The following is a 15268-nucleotide window of genomic DNA, read 5'->3' as shown; positions in this document are numbered from 1 at the left end:
ACCCAGAGAGGGAGAGGGGCGGTGTGCTGACGACCGGGGGTTAGGCTTGCTGGGTATACCCTTTGGTTGGTTGATGATGCATGGAGGGGATTGTAACCATGGCAAGGAAACAATATACGATAGGACGAATGTAAAGCTAATGTTCTCCCATGTAAACTATCACATACGTCACAATAAAACATTAAAAAGCAAAACAATGATAGTGAAGTAAGAAGTCTAAGCTGCATTAAAGGCATTGGCGAAAAACTAAGGTTCAAGAGACTGAAATGTTTCAACAAACGGATGCAACACTGGAAGCATCCATTAGCCTATGCTAATCTGGAAGACTAACTGATCAACTGACTGGAAGAAATCCTCTATTAAAGTCCATTCCAAAGAAAGGTGACGCAGAAAAATGTAGAAATCATTGAACAGTATCATTAATATCACATGCAAGTAAAATTTTCCTTTAGAATTAAAAAATGCTTACAGCAGTGCATAGACAGAGGCTGCCAGAAATTCAAACCAGATACAGAACATAACATAGAACGATGGCTATCACTGCTAACATAATATGGATTTTGCCTGAAAGCAGAGAATACCAGAAAGATGTTTACTTGTGTTTAATTGTGTGGATAATCACAAACTATGGCTAACATTGTGATGATGAATGTGGGTTCCAGAACACTTAATTGTGCTCATGTGGAACCTGTACATAGACCAAAAGGCAGTCATTTTAACAGAACAAGCGGATACTGTCCTGGTTTAAAATCAAAAAAGGTATACATCAAGGTTGTATCATTTCACCATACTTATTAAATCTGTATGCTGAGCAAATAATTGGAGAAGGTGGGCTATATGAAGAAGAATGCTGCAGCAGGATTGGAGGAAGCCTCATTAATAACCAGAATATGCAGATGACATAATCTCGCTTGTTGAAAGTGAGGAGCACTTGAACTACTTGCTGATGAAGATCAAAGGATAAAACTTTAAGGACAGTTTACAGCTCAATGTAAAGAAAACAAAAATTCTCACAACTGGACCAATAAACAATATCATGATAAATGAAGAAAAGATTGAAGATGTCAAAGATTTCATTTTACTTTGATCCACAATGAATGTTCACTGAAGCAGAAGTCAAGAGATCAAATTATGTATTGCATTGGGCAAATCTGTGACAAAAGACCTTTTTAAAATATTAAACAGCAAACATGTCCGTTTGATACCAAGCCATGACATTTTCAATGAGCTCATATGCCTGTGAAAACTGAACAATGAATAAGGAAAGCTGGAGAAGAATTGCTGTATTTGAATCATGGTTTTGGAGAAGAATACTGAAAGTACCATGGACTGCTAGAAGAACAAATAAATCTGTCTTGGAAGAATGCTCCTTAGATGTGAGGATGGCAAGGCTTCGTCTCTTGTACTTTGGACATGTCCCTGAAAAAATGCTCAGTAAAGTTGAAGGTCAGTGAAAAAGAGGAAGACCCCTAACAAGATGGACTGACAGTAGCTGCAATGATGGGCTGAAACCTCACAACTGTGAGGATGGGGCAGGACTGGGCAGTGTTTCTTTCTTTGAGCATGTGGTTGTATGTAACAGCGCCAACTTGATGGCAACTAACCATAACAGCAACAGGGGTGCCCCACAGTATTAGTGGTGACTGAACAAACGATTTGTGAGAGTGTAGAACATGACACAGGTCACCAGTCTCTGTTCCCATTCGAGCCTGCTTCATTGCTGTACGATGGAGTAGAGAATCATACTGGAACTATACGGGGGTGGGGTCTAGTCCTTGCACTATGACCCTGGGTAAGTCACATGTCTTTCTTAGGCTCAGTGTTCTTGATCTGTAAAATGGATCTAATCTATCTCAAAGGGTTGTGAGGCTCATAAAACAATGTGACAATGCTTCTGAGCTCTTACGAAAAAAGAAAAAAAATTCACATATGATACCAAGTAGACGTCACTTTAAGGAGTCCCTTGCTTTGGAAAAATTAAGACTGCCATGGGCCTCATGGGCAGGGCTGATACAGAAACTCCAGTGCACCACCTTAAAATCTTCAAAATTCGAAACTGAAAACTTTCTTAATTCCCTTCCCTCTTTAAATACATACATACATACATAGAAACTCCAGTGCACCACCTTAAAATCTTCAAAATTCGAAACTGAAAACTTTCTTAATTCCCTTCCCTCTTTAAATACATACATACATACATACATACATACATACATACACTTAAGGAAGGAACCAACCATTAGTGGAACAGCTGGTAGTTTCGAACTGCTGACCTTGCAGTTCACAGCTCGATTTGTAACCACTACGCTACCAGAGCTCCCTGTAGGACTGGATACAAATTACCTTGAAAACTACATGATGTGCTAGCGTTGTTGTTGATTGCTGTTGGGATGGCTTCCACTCATTGCAACCCCAAAGTCAACAGAAGGAAATGCTTCTTGGTCCTGGGCCATCCTCACAATGGTCGGCATGCTCGTGCCCATTGTTTCCTCCCACGATGAGGGGGCTCATCTTCAAGCACCAAATCAGACAACGTTCTATTGTGTTCCATAGGGTTTTCACTGGCTAATTAATATTCAGTAGCAAGTCACCAGGCCTCTCAGAGTGCCTTAGTCTGAAACCTGTTGGTGTCTGAAATGCTAGTGGTACGGCTTCCAGTATCATAGTAACACATACATCACCATGGTACAAGAAACTGACAGACAGGTGTTGACTGAGCTGGTAGCTGTTCCCATCCTATTCCCCTTTGCTCTGCGCAAGTCCACTTAGCATCATCTCAGGAAGATGAAGCTGCCTCGTGTCTCACCCTATCACTCAGATGCATGCCCGGCCCTTCTTATTTTGATATGGGGTCATTTCCAGACTCATTTTATGGTACAGACCATCTGACACTCTTCCACCTATATGGAAGTGAACTCTCTTAATTTTAGGCTATCCCTCATTGACTTAATTTCATGACATCTACCCTAAACTGAAGAAGAGATTTTACAAGTGAGATTTATTTGAGAGTGGGCAACACTGAGGTATGCAGATACACAACATGGAAGGGTCTTCCTCCTTGCTGGTGGGCGGTGAGGCCACAGCATTGGCATTGAGTTGCTTTTGCTTTCCACTGAACCCCCAGCATAGTACCCACCCAAGCAGGCGGCATGTGCTCAATAAATATTTGTGGACTAAGTGAATAAATCAATGGCAGTTGTTTGGATTTCAATATAAATGGATCTTGGATCTGAGATATTGCCAGATGGGCAGACAGGTTATAGTCTGATGGTGCATCTCAAAGACTATAAAAATGTAGCCCTTTCTGGAGTTGCAGGCTGACATTTCAGAAGATGATTATATGCACAATTTAACCACACGACCATTCTTGCCCTCCGAGTGCCATTGCTTTAACAACTGCTTTCATGTTGGCTTTCTTGCTTGTTCTCTCTCTCTCTCTTTTTAAAGTCAAGCACAATTTTTTCCAGCCTCTCATATTTCTAGCTGAATGTGATTTATTCATATGAAATTATGCTCCATTTTTATAAAACCCAAGTTACAGCAAATGATGCTTGAGGTTTCATAGAAAATATTAATTCCTAATCTACTGCTATAAAGCATGCCTGCTCGCACTGCAGCAGCTCCGTCGCGCTGAGACAGATGGAAGCAGTCCAAGGGTATGATTAACTTCTTAGGCCCGGCAATTTCCGAGTGCTCCTCTTGCCCTACATTTCAAGATTGACCTCCAGCTTCTCTGCAAATGCACGGTTGCTCAGCTTGATAAATCACACGGCTCCTTTTTTTGATCACTGTTATCTACTATTTACTACTTATGAAGGGAAGTTAATCGTATTTGGAGGCACTCCACATTCTGCACACATATCCTTCCTTCTGTCTAACAGCAGTTTGCATATTTTCCACATTACCGGGGAGGCGGCAGCTTTTGGAGCAGCATGGCGCATCGACAACCAGAGACACACCTTTACAAACAAAACCTCAGCCCCATTTATTCCTTTTTCCTCCCTGGCCCGTCTCTTTCTACTTGCATCCAACGTGATAATCCCTAAGAGAAGACACATGCAAGAGGAAGGCTGCCAGAGCTAAAAAAGTTAAGGAGGGTGGTGATCTTTACAAAGTGAGATGTTCTTATAATTGGCTTGTAAAGCAGAGTGGGTTAGGGGGTTGGGCTGCTAACTGCAAGGTCAGCAGTTCTAAGCTACCAGCCGCTCCGAGGAAGAAGGATGAAGCTTTCTACTCCCGTAAAGACTGACAGCCTCAGAAATCCTAAACAGTGTCACTATGGAAATGACTTAATGACACATACTAGCAGCAGTATCTTGTCCAGCATGTGGCAAATTCCTCCTGCTTTTTCCTTTATTTGGGACATCAGTGGGTAGGTCGGCTGACTCAACACCAAAACCTGTTGCTGTCGAGTTGATTCCAACTCATAAAGATCCTACCGGGGAAAACTGTCCCATAGGGTTTCTAAGACTGTAAATCTTTACAAAGCAGACGGACACATCATTCTCCATAGGTTTGAACCATCAACCTTTCAGTTAGCAGCCGAGGGCCTTAACCACTGCATTACCAGGTCATTAAAATGTCAAAATACAAACAAGCACAAGCCCCTACTGCTGTTGAATTAGTGTTGACTCACAATGCCTCTGTCTACAGGGACAGAGTAGAACGGCTCCATGGAGGTTCCAAGGCTATAAATCTTTACAGAAGGCAACCGGCACTTCTTCCTCCCACAGAGCGGCTGGTGGGTTCCAACTGGACTCGTAAATGGATGGATGGAGGCAAAAATGTAATAGGAGGAAAAGAGAACAAAAAAGTACCACCACTCTGGGCCATCAAGTTGGTGCTGACTCATACCAGCCCTGAATAGGGTTTCTGAGGAGTGGCTGGTGGGTTTGAACCACCAACCTGGCAGTTAGCAGTCCAGTGCTTATCCCACAGCACCACGCCGGGCATGGTGATATCCATATTCTAACTTTGTCCTCTGCCACTGTGATCTAGTTTTGACCCAAAGTATACTTTTTTTCCCTCTGAACCATAAAAATACCATTTGTCAGGCAAAACCAAACAAGACAGAACATTTTCTTTTGGTGTAACCGCAGGTGATTTAATTTAGGTAAAGGACACATGTAGTTTTAATTTATTAAGATGGTGTACTGAACACAGAAGTCTTACTGACTTTCTAACAGCATACAGTATTACCTGTCGGATACTGGATTTTGGCTATAACATCTATTTAGAAAACGAACTAGGGAATTTTGGAGAAATGAAAAGATAGACAGGATTGACTTAAAAGGATATCTAGATATTTCCTAACCTCTGATATCACAGAAAGATGAGATTTCTATCTGGTATTAAAAAGCCAAAGGGAAGTGTTATTCTTTTTCTTACAACTGGTTTCATTAAATCACCTCTTTAAGCAGTGAAGGCAGGATTTCCTATGGAAAGACAGACAACAGCTGGCTTTCAACAGTGTCAACTCACATGTCCCCACCAAGTAAGCAAGATTTCCATTTCATCATCAAATTGCATATCGTGGAACAAAACATGGCTCTTTCGGACAGAATGTTTGGACAGAACGTTCTTATGATTATAGAGTAGTCAATGTGGTTATGGAATGGTGCGAGGTCAGTGGTTCAAACACACCAGCTGCTCATACAAAACCCTATACAGAGTCGCTTTGAGTTGGAGCCAGTTGACAGCACTTAACAACCACAATGAGGCTGAATGGAAGTGTAGCAAGCCCACAGATGAGCAGATGCTGGAGGACATATGAGGGTGCCTGAGTGGGGACACATTCTTAGTCAAGGAACCCAGAGTGCTATGGCTAGAGTGAACACGGGTTTTTCTATCCAGGATTGTGAATCTCAGGAGCCTGTTTTGAGTTTTGAAAAACTGACCCCTCCAAGATGAAAATGAAAGTGCTGCTTAATCTTTATGGAATTTTTATTATGAATATGTAATACATTAATACTAGGCTATGGAGTCCTGGCATGGCATTTCAGTATAAGCAAATGCAAGGTTGGTGGTTCAAACCTACCAGCCGCTCTTCAGAAACCCACACTCAACAACAGTAAGAAGTGAGAGACACTGGGATGAGGTCCTCACCTTGGGAAGGTCACCATGTGGGGGATCTTTATTCACTTCCATTCCAACCCGCAAGCTTCCCTGACAGACAGAATATTGGGCTATCTGACACAGACCATTTTTCTGGAAAATATGGGTTTATCCAAAGGAATAAGTTATTCAATGCAAAATGGTGCTAAGTAAGTTTTTACTGTTGTTATTGTTAAGTGCCGTCGAGTCAGTTCTGACTCATAGTGACCTTGTATAGGGTTTCCAAGGAGCAGCTGGTGAGTTTGAGCCGCCAACTTTGTGGTTTGTAGTCTAATGCTTATCTTACAGCACCACACTAGGAGTCCTAGCAAAGTAAGGATTCTCTAATTTTAAAACATGAGAAAATGTGAGTCCATGTCCCTTGCTTTAAAGAATGGGGCTCTTAATAATTGTATGTCCAAATGCTTCTCATTTACAGACATTATTCCAGTGGCTGAGAATTAGTGGAAAAAAGAAAATGTGTCATTGATAATACCCAGAGAAGGTAGTTTTACACAACTACATTATTAAGCTAGTATGAGAAAGTAACTCATTACTTTGAAGTCTCTTTTTGAAACACCACACACCACACACATCCCCATTCTGAATGTTGTCAACGTGCCATCCAGTTGGTTTCGACTCATAGCAACCCTGCATAAGCTTTCCGAGGAACGGCTGGTGAGTTTGAATCACAGACCTTGCAGTTCAAACAGCCCTTATGGCCCAGGGCTTATCTTACAGTGCCACACCAGGACTCTTTATTCTGAACAGAAACACTATAAGATATAAGGGGAAATGTCATCTTAGTTTTGAAGATAGAATAAATTTATATGAAGAACAGTGACAACGGAGACTTTGGTTTCTGGGTAGGGTATGGACTTTTTGTCCCTTCACGGAATTTTGCACTTAAAACCATGGCTGTCCAGTTGATTACAACTCACAGCTACCGTAAATGACAGAGTAGAACTGCACCATAAGGCTTCCAAGGCTATAATCTTTATGGAAGCAGACTGCTGTACCTCTCTCCTGGGAGCAGCTGAAGGGTTTGAACTGCAGACCTTTTGGTTAGCAGTTGAGTGCTTAAGCACTATGTTACTCAGAGGTCCTTATTCTACATTTAACAGTTAACATAATCAGCAGGGGCTATAATGCTAATACACTAGTCAATTAGTTGGATGACTTGTTTCATTAGAGAGAATATCAGAAAAAAGTCAAGGGATTTCATTGCTCATCCTTAAAATGCATGCACATCATTTCCTACTCTGTCAGAATTATGTCTCTTTTGAGAAGAAGCCCTAGAAAAGACATCTGTCTTAGTTTAGGAACACCTGATTTTGTTTGCAAAAGGACTCTATTTTCCTAAAGTAGGTTTTGATCTATGCTACTATCGGCTGTGGAGTCCTGGTGTGGCGCTGTGGGTTAATGCACCAGATTGCAAAGCTGTTTGAACTGCAAGGTCGGTGGTTCAAGCTCACCAGCTGCTCCTCGGAAACCCTATACAGGGTTGCTATGGGTAGGAACCAACTTGACGGCACTTCACAACAACTATAGGCACAATGAACATATAGATACACAAGCAGGCTTTAAAACGCTAGTAGAAAAATTCCACTATCTTTTAATTCCATTTTTCCACAAACCTTCTGAAGCCCTCTCTTGTGTGTGTATGTACATATACATATGTGTGTGTATATATATATGGTGGTGGTGGTTATGTGCCGTGGAGTCGGTTCTGACTCATAGCGACCCTGTACAGGGTTTCTGAGGCTGTAAATGTTTACGGGAGCAGAAAGCCTCATCTTTCTCCCACGGAACAGCTAGTAGATTCAAACTGCTGACCTTGTGGTTCACAGCCCAACTCGTAACCACTATGCTACCAGTACACATACATACATATATATATATATACATACATACACACACAAACACAGAATCACATACACATATATGTATTGTTGTTGTTGAGTGCCGTCAAATCAGTTCCAACTTGTGGCAACCTTATATAGGGTTTTTCAAGAGAGACGGGTAGGTTTGCACAGTCGACCGTGTAGTTACTGGTCCAGTTCCTATCCTACAGTGTCACATCCTATACATGTACATTGTTATTAGTGTTAAGTGCTGTTGAGTCGGTTTCTACTCAGAGCAACCCTATATAGGGTTTATGAGGAGCAGCTGGTGGGTTTGAACTGCTGATCTTGTGGTTCTCAGTCCAGTGCTCATCCTACAGCAACACATCAGGATGTGTGTGTAAGTATGTGAATGTTGTTGTTAAGTGCCGTTGAGTTGATTCCAACTCATAGTGACCCTGAACAGGAATTCCAAGGCTGTAAATCTTTACGGGAGCAGAAAGCCTCATCTTTCTCCCGCGGAGCAGCTGGTAGTTTCGAACTGCTGAACTTGTGGTTCACAGCCCAATTCGTAACCACTACACTATGTGTGTGTATATATATATTTAAATAGTTTTAATGAAATACAATTTATATAGCACAATAAAGTTTACTCACTTAACGTACTTTTAATATGTATGTGTACACCATTAGCAGTGACATAGTATTTTAAATTTGGGGTTGTCCCTGGCTCTTTGGTGTATTTTGTTGAAGGTATCACTTACTTAAGAAGAGGAGGCAAAGAGAAAAAAGAACTCTGTATAGGAAAGGAACCATTGTGTCAGAATTTAAATGTTTTGATCCAGAGTTTCTCCTGCTTCTACCAACAGACTGTCTCAGCGCAGTGCCGTTACGAGCTTTTGTGAAAATCCCAGAAGCAATCCCAGAAGGTCACGTGGCAGCCCTTCTCAGAGCATGCAGGCGTGTGTGGTTGTCATGGGGAAGGCTTTTCAATTGAAATAAAAATGCTCAGACTCAGCCTGCCGCCATCAAGAAAACGCTTTTCACCCAGGCACACCGGATGATTCCACCTAAGTGACAGGTTTTACCTTGGAGGAGCACTGAACTGAGCTGGTTCACACAGTCAATTGCTGCTCATTCTAGAAAGAAAGAACTAGGAAGGGAGGGGGAGAGGGAGGGAGGGAGGGCTACCTAGACAGTACTGAGGTGGCTGCCAGCCAGGTGAAGGGAACATCTCTCCCAGTTTTTTTCTAACACTGCAAGTACCTGTTTGTGGAGAGAAATGGAGGCTTCTGACAGTTCAACACACACATGCACACATACAAAACTGCGTGCGCACACACACACACACACACACACACACACTTGCCCCAACCTTCGTATGTGCAAAAATAAACAGCAAACCCAAACAAATTAGACTCTGTTTTGCTCTACAACATCATTTTCTCTCTCCCAGTTCAACTTATTTTTCTACAGCCTTTTAGGCAAAATAGGATGTGAAATACACTTTGGCAGTTGTGATTAGTGATTAGGGTTGCATAGCTCACAAAATAGCACAAGTCAGAAGAAACAAGTCAAGGCAAGGAGTAAAAACGTCAGGCATGCAGGGTCATGAAGTACTGCTGGGTTATGTGCATAAAAGTATTTTAAGAGAAAAATCTCATCCAAAGACAGTGCCCCATGAAATGCTATGGGGGGTAAAAAAAGGCTGAAGAAAACATCTGAACATAAATGAAGTACTTATTGCTGAAAAATGAGCTCAGAGATCAACCAATCCTAAAGTTCAGAATTTACAGCGCCATTCAGGCCTTTTCCCTCCAAGTTTTCCTGTCTCTTGTTTCATTGTACAACAAGGGATTCCGCATACTTTCTATGAAATACAACAAGGTGATTTTTGCAGTAATAAACTCCACACATGCATGAGAAATCCAAGCATGCAAAATGTTTAACATCCCAGTTTGCAGTTACTTTAGGGACAAAATCCGATTATGAATTATATGCCACGATAAATAGGGCTCAATGTTTCATAAAGCAATTTATAGTTCATAAAAATGACAAAATGTACCTGTCAGATAGTGCACGGAGAGCGGTTCTCTGGGCTGCCTGCTGGAAGAAAGGGCAGAGAAGTTTATTTAATATTCTGACTTCTAAATTATGTGCTCAATCAATGTTTTCAAAGAACCCATGTTGTACTCAGTTTTGTCATGTGGCCGAATTTTAAACCACAAGCAACATAGTAGAGCGCATGCCACGTTAGGAAATCAACATTCCATCTGGACCAGTTAACTGAAGATTCAGTATACACCTGCCTGCCACAGTTGAGCCTGGGGAGGCCCCAAGCATATGGCAGGTGAGATACAGGTGATGTTTCATAAGTCTCAGGAAACCTAGCAAAGATCAGACCTGTTTCGTTTTAATCCCTCAAATCACTTTCATCATTGCTTTGTTCTATTTTCTTTTAAGAAAAAATCTATTCTGATTCCTTTGTACCGCTTTTCCATTTCTTTTTCTTCCCAATGAAGGTGTAATTTTGACCCCTTTATCTGATTATTTGGAAAAGTTTCTACAATTGGAAATTTGAACAATGATCGTGAATCTGGTGATATGCTGGAATTATTGAGTTGTTTTAGGTATAGTAATGATATTATGACAATATTTTGTTTTGGTTAAAGATTCTCTTAGAGATTAATATTGAAATGTCTATGGATAAAATTATCTGATGCTGAGATGGTCTGTAAAGTAATACAGGGGAAGGAAAGGAGAGCAGGTAGACATACAGATGAACCAAGCTGGCCTGGGATTGGTAGCTGTTGAAGTTAGCTGATGAGGAGGACCTTGGTAGCTATTACACGATTCTTTTCTTTTATTCTATTATCCATTTTTGCACGTATTTCAAACTTTCTATAATAAAAACAAACAGAAAGGACCTCTATTTCTCCATCAAATACTCCCAGGTTTGTATCTACTTTCCATTCTATTTTTTCCTTCAACTTGTCATCTATATAGGGCACTACTAGGCTAAGGAAGGCAGACGGTCACATGAGGTTTTCAAGCTCTGAAGTCATAATTGGGTATACATTGAAGCAGGGCCTTTAAGACCAAGACTTACTCCGAAGTACACCAGCTAATAAGAAGCTCACACAGTCCATTTTCATCACATATGCTACATGGCACATTTGCTGTTTACCAGAGATACATAAAAGATTCTTACATTATTCCTCATCACATTGAGATAATAACAAAACAGAATCTTTAGAACCATCATCTACAAAGAAGTGATTTCTATCTTTCTCATATACCATCCCATGAGTGTCAATTTCAACATTTACTGAGTTCCTACTATGTCGAGAGTATGGCCCTGGGCCCCATAGAGGATAATAACAGAAGCTGAAGAAATAGTCATCTTGAAGAAACTCAATCCCTAGGTAGGAAGTCAGGCTAGAGGTTCAGGGATGTCTTGAGGATACTTATGGAATAACATGAAAATAAAAGGATTAAAGTACAACAGTGTTAGGAAGTGTAGATACGACTGGTTGGGTGGGATCAGTGCCTTCAACAATATTGGTCTGGCATATAGAAGGTGCTCAATAAATATCTGCTGAAAGGAGCTAATACTTTCCGCTAAAAAACGAGCAGACTTTTATTGATAAGAAGGGACATGGTCAGAAGAGAAGGGGTGTTGGTAGTATTCGAAACCAAATCCAAACTCATGGCCATCAAGTGGATTCTGACTCATGGTGACCCAATATATGGTTTCCGAGACTGTAAATCTTTACCAGGGATCCTTTGGTAGTATTAGAGTAGAACGTAAAGCAAGGGCCTGCCCTCGCTTCTAGTAGCAGTTCGCAGCCCTCAGCCTTTACCCTCAACTGCAGGGAATGTCTGGAATTGGGGAGCAGTGGCATTTCTGGGTGTTTCTATCAGAAAGGGGTATCACTATTGGCATTTAATGCCTGGGACCAGGGTTGCAAAGAGCAGGATGGTTGCTGCATGAGCTGGAACTATACCCTTAAAATGCCTTTAGTGCCTCTGTTTAGACATTCTGCTTGAATGAAACGGCTCACAGGGGGAACATGAGCTTCTGGAACTGGAAAAAGGAACCAAAAAGGAAACAATGTATGGACTTAGATCTTTTCCACAAGTGACATAACCACAATAATTTAGGAAAACACCATAAAAATCTGTCATACTAGGATTGGAGAGACTTGCTTTCCAGGGTCACATTTGCCATCAATTTATTAAGGACCTTGAGTGTGTTCCTCACTCTACATCTCAGTTTCCAAACTGCTTCTTACTTCTCTGAATGGGATGATGAGGAAGCTACTGAGTCCATGTGCATGTCATTTTGGAATACTGAAAGTACAATGGGCTGCCAGAAGAACCAATAGATCCGTTTTGGAAGAAGTGCAGCCAGAGTGCTCCTTGGAGACCAAGATAGCCAAACTTTGTCTCTCATACTTCAGATATATTGTGAAAAGGAATCAGTCACAATATCATGGTTGGTAAGGTGGAGGGTCAGAGAAAAAGAGGAAGATCCCCAACGAGATGGATTGGCCAAGTGGCAGCATCGATGGACTCAAGCATGGCAACAGTAGTGAGGTTGGCCCAAGACCGGGCAGTGTTTCATTCTGCTGTGCATAAGGTCGCTATGGGTTGGTACCGACTCGATGGCACCTAACAACAACAACAATGAAAGACCATCTGAAGAGTTCATCTGGAGTCCTTGCATGCTGTAGGATTAAGCACTGGACTGCAAGATCCATTTGAACCACAAGTTCGGCAGAAACCCTATACAGGGTTGCTATGAATTGGAAGCAACTCAATGGCATTTAACAGCTACACCAAAGAGTTAATCTGAAAGTCCCATGCTTGCTCACTGGACTTCAGTGTCTTTAAGAGCCTTCTCTTGTAAAGATATCTGAGAGAGCAGAATGAGGCAGGAAAACAGGTGAGAAGCCTGAAGAAGACCCGGTGCCCAGGAATCTACAGCATACCTCAGAAAACTACAACAGCAACAAAACAACCAATCAAGTTCATTGTAGTCCATGGCGACCATGTGTGTGCAAAATGTTGTTGTTGTTAAGTGCCATCGAGTTGAGTCGATTCCGACCCATAGTGACCCTGTATAGGGTTTCCGAGGAGCAGCTAGTGATCTTGAACTGCCGACCTTGCAGTTCAAAGGCTTTGCAGTCTGCCACATTAACCCATAGCGCCATACCAGGATTCCGTGTGTGCAAAATAGAACTGCTTTATAGGGTTTTCAAAGCAGCTTGACAGGTCTGTTTTCTGAAGCACCTCTGGGTGGGTTCAAACAACTAATCATTTGATTAGTAGCCCCGTGTTTTATTGTTTGCACCTCCAGGGACTCCTCAATACCTCAGAGGACTTCCTATTTCCCTCTGACAGGGCCTTTATAAAAAGCACCCCCGTAGGTGACAGGCAGTCCTCAGAGGTTTATCTTCTAAAAGGTTCCCTTAGCACTCAGCGAGATGGCTTTCATGTTTGACAACTATTCATGGAAATAACTCTATACTCCCTGTTGTTGTTGTTAAGTGCTATCGAGTTGGTTCCGACCCACAGTGACCCTGGATCTTTGGCTAAATAGAGGAGAAGTGTTTTGAACTACCCTAAAGAAAGGGGGACTATATTATTGTTTTGTTCTTGTAACATGGCCTCAGCATGAAGCATCAGAAATGGGCTCTCCCTGGAATAGGGAATATCATAAAAGTGGTGACTAAAAGTTAAATAGAATCCTCTGAATTTTGCTTCTGAAATTTTCTGGAGCCATTGGCACTGACTGGTCCTCTTTTCTCCTGCTTCCATACTTCCTGCTGACTTTTGTGATAGGAAAATGCAGCACTTCTTGATGTGAAGTCTGTAAGAAAATGATTTTAAAAACAAAGCAAAAAAAAACCCCCGAACAATCAAAAGCTCTCAAGCCATCACTGGAGTACCTACAAATGAACGCTTTTGGGTGGCAGTATCCGCCAAGAATAATTTGATCGGTTAATGCATACAAAGTCTTATACTCTAAGTTAGGTGTGATGCGTGGGGTAGGCACTGCTTTCCTTTAGCAGACTGCTGTGATATGGACACCCGCACCCACCAGTCACCAAGCCACGCCTCTCTGTCCACAAGATCCATGCCACCACACACTGCATACACTGGGTATTCAGCAACAGTGACTGTGTCTTTGTTTTTTTAGTGAACTGGGTGCAAGTTTGCAGGGCAGACTAGCACATTCAACAGATCATACTCGTTACTTCATTTCATTTCAGTGATTACAGTCCCCTCAATGCAACATCACTTATTCCACTTTCTCCCTGTGTTTCTCGTTTCCATTCTTCCTCCTTTCCCAATCCTTCTGAATTCTGTCCTTGAGAAAAGGCTGCCCTTTTGATCTCGAATGGTTGACCCCTCGAGGGTGAGCAAACCTCACTAGTGTTGTTCCCCCTCTATTCCTATTATTGCCTGGCTGAACAGTGAGCCACGGGGGTGGGTTCAGTTCCAGACCTGAAAGGGGATCAAGGGCCAGACTCTTGGGTTCCTCTAGTCTCTATCTGATGCAAAGGATAACTAATTGTCCTTCAAGAAAGAAGGTAAAAAAATGTTAAATGTTCTAAATAATTCACTGAAATAAAAAAATAAAAAGACTATTATTTTTATTATTAGATTAAAAGGATAGGTCTTGGTGTTGTGCAGAATCCTGGTGTGGCACTGTAGAATCAGCACTGGAGTGTGAACCACAAAGTCAGCAGTTTAAATCCACCAGCTGCTCCTTGGAAACCCCATATAGCATCTCAATGAGTCGGAACCAACTTGACGACACTTGACAATAACAACATACTAAAGCAAAGACCATCAAACTTTTGGATCATTTCTCCTCTTAAAAAACAAACAAACAAAAAACCTTTCGCTTTTACACATTCTTTTATTTTACTGTCGGAGAACAATCAAATAAAGAAACACTGAAATTAAACAGCAAAGAAAAAATTACTTTGGTGACTCATGAAATGAAAGCTGAAAAACCAATCAGAGTAAAGTAGATGAATTGCCCAATTTCATACTTTCAAGAGTTGTACGTTACAGCAACCTAATTTTTCTCCTCCTAAACCTCTCATCCGGGAGAAAGATGAGGCTTTCTGCTCCTGCAAAGATGTAAAGCCTCAGATACCCTACACAGACTTGCTGTGAGTCAGACTGACTCCATGGCACTTAACAACAAGCCTCTCATCACCTCCTCCTTACAACTTTACCTCATGCTCATTTCTCAGCAAAATAGGTTGGGAGGGTTCAGATATGCTGCACTGATCTATCCTGAATTCATTTCC

At 41.6% G+C, this 15268-nt stretch overlaps 1 protein-coding gene across 2 annotated transcripts in view; it reads right to left on the bottom strand.

Annotated features, from left to right (window-relative positions):
* Nucleotides 1-15268, bottom strand: part of AFF3 (AF4/FMR2 family, member 3) — a 761863-nt gene that overhangs the window by 118670 nt on the left and 627925 nt on the right. For both annotated transcript variants that reach the window (XM_006870742.1, XM_006870741.1), the window contains one exon: nt 10003-10043. In XM_006870742.1, coding sequence (XP_006870804.1) covers nt 10003-10043 — 41 coding nt within the window. The remainder of the gene's footprint in view (nt 1-10002; nt 10044-15268) is intronic.

This window comes from Chrysochloris asiatica, unplaced genomic scaffold, assembly GCF_000296735.1.
Source record: "Chrysochloris asiatica unplaced genomic scaffold, ChrAsi1.0 scaffold00150, whole genome shotgun sequence".
In the NCBI taxonomy this organism is placed as follows: domain Eukaryota; kingdom Metazoa; phylum Chordata; class Mammalia; order Afrosoricida; family Chrysochloridae; genus Chrysochloris; species Chrysochloris asiatica.
This window is presented reverse-complemented; position numbering and strand designations above follow the sequence as displayed.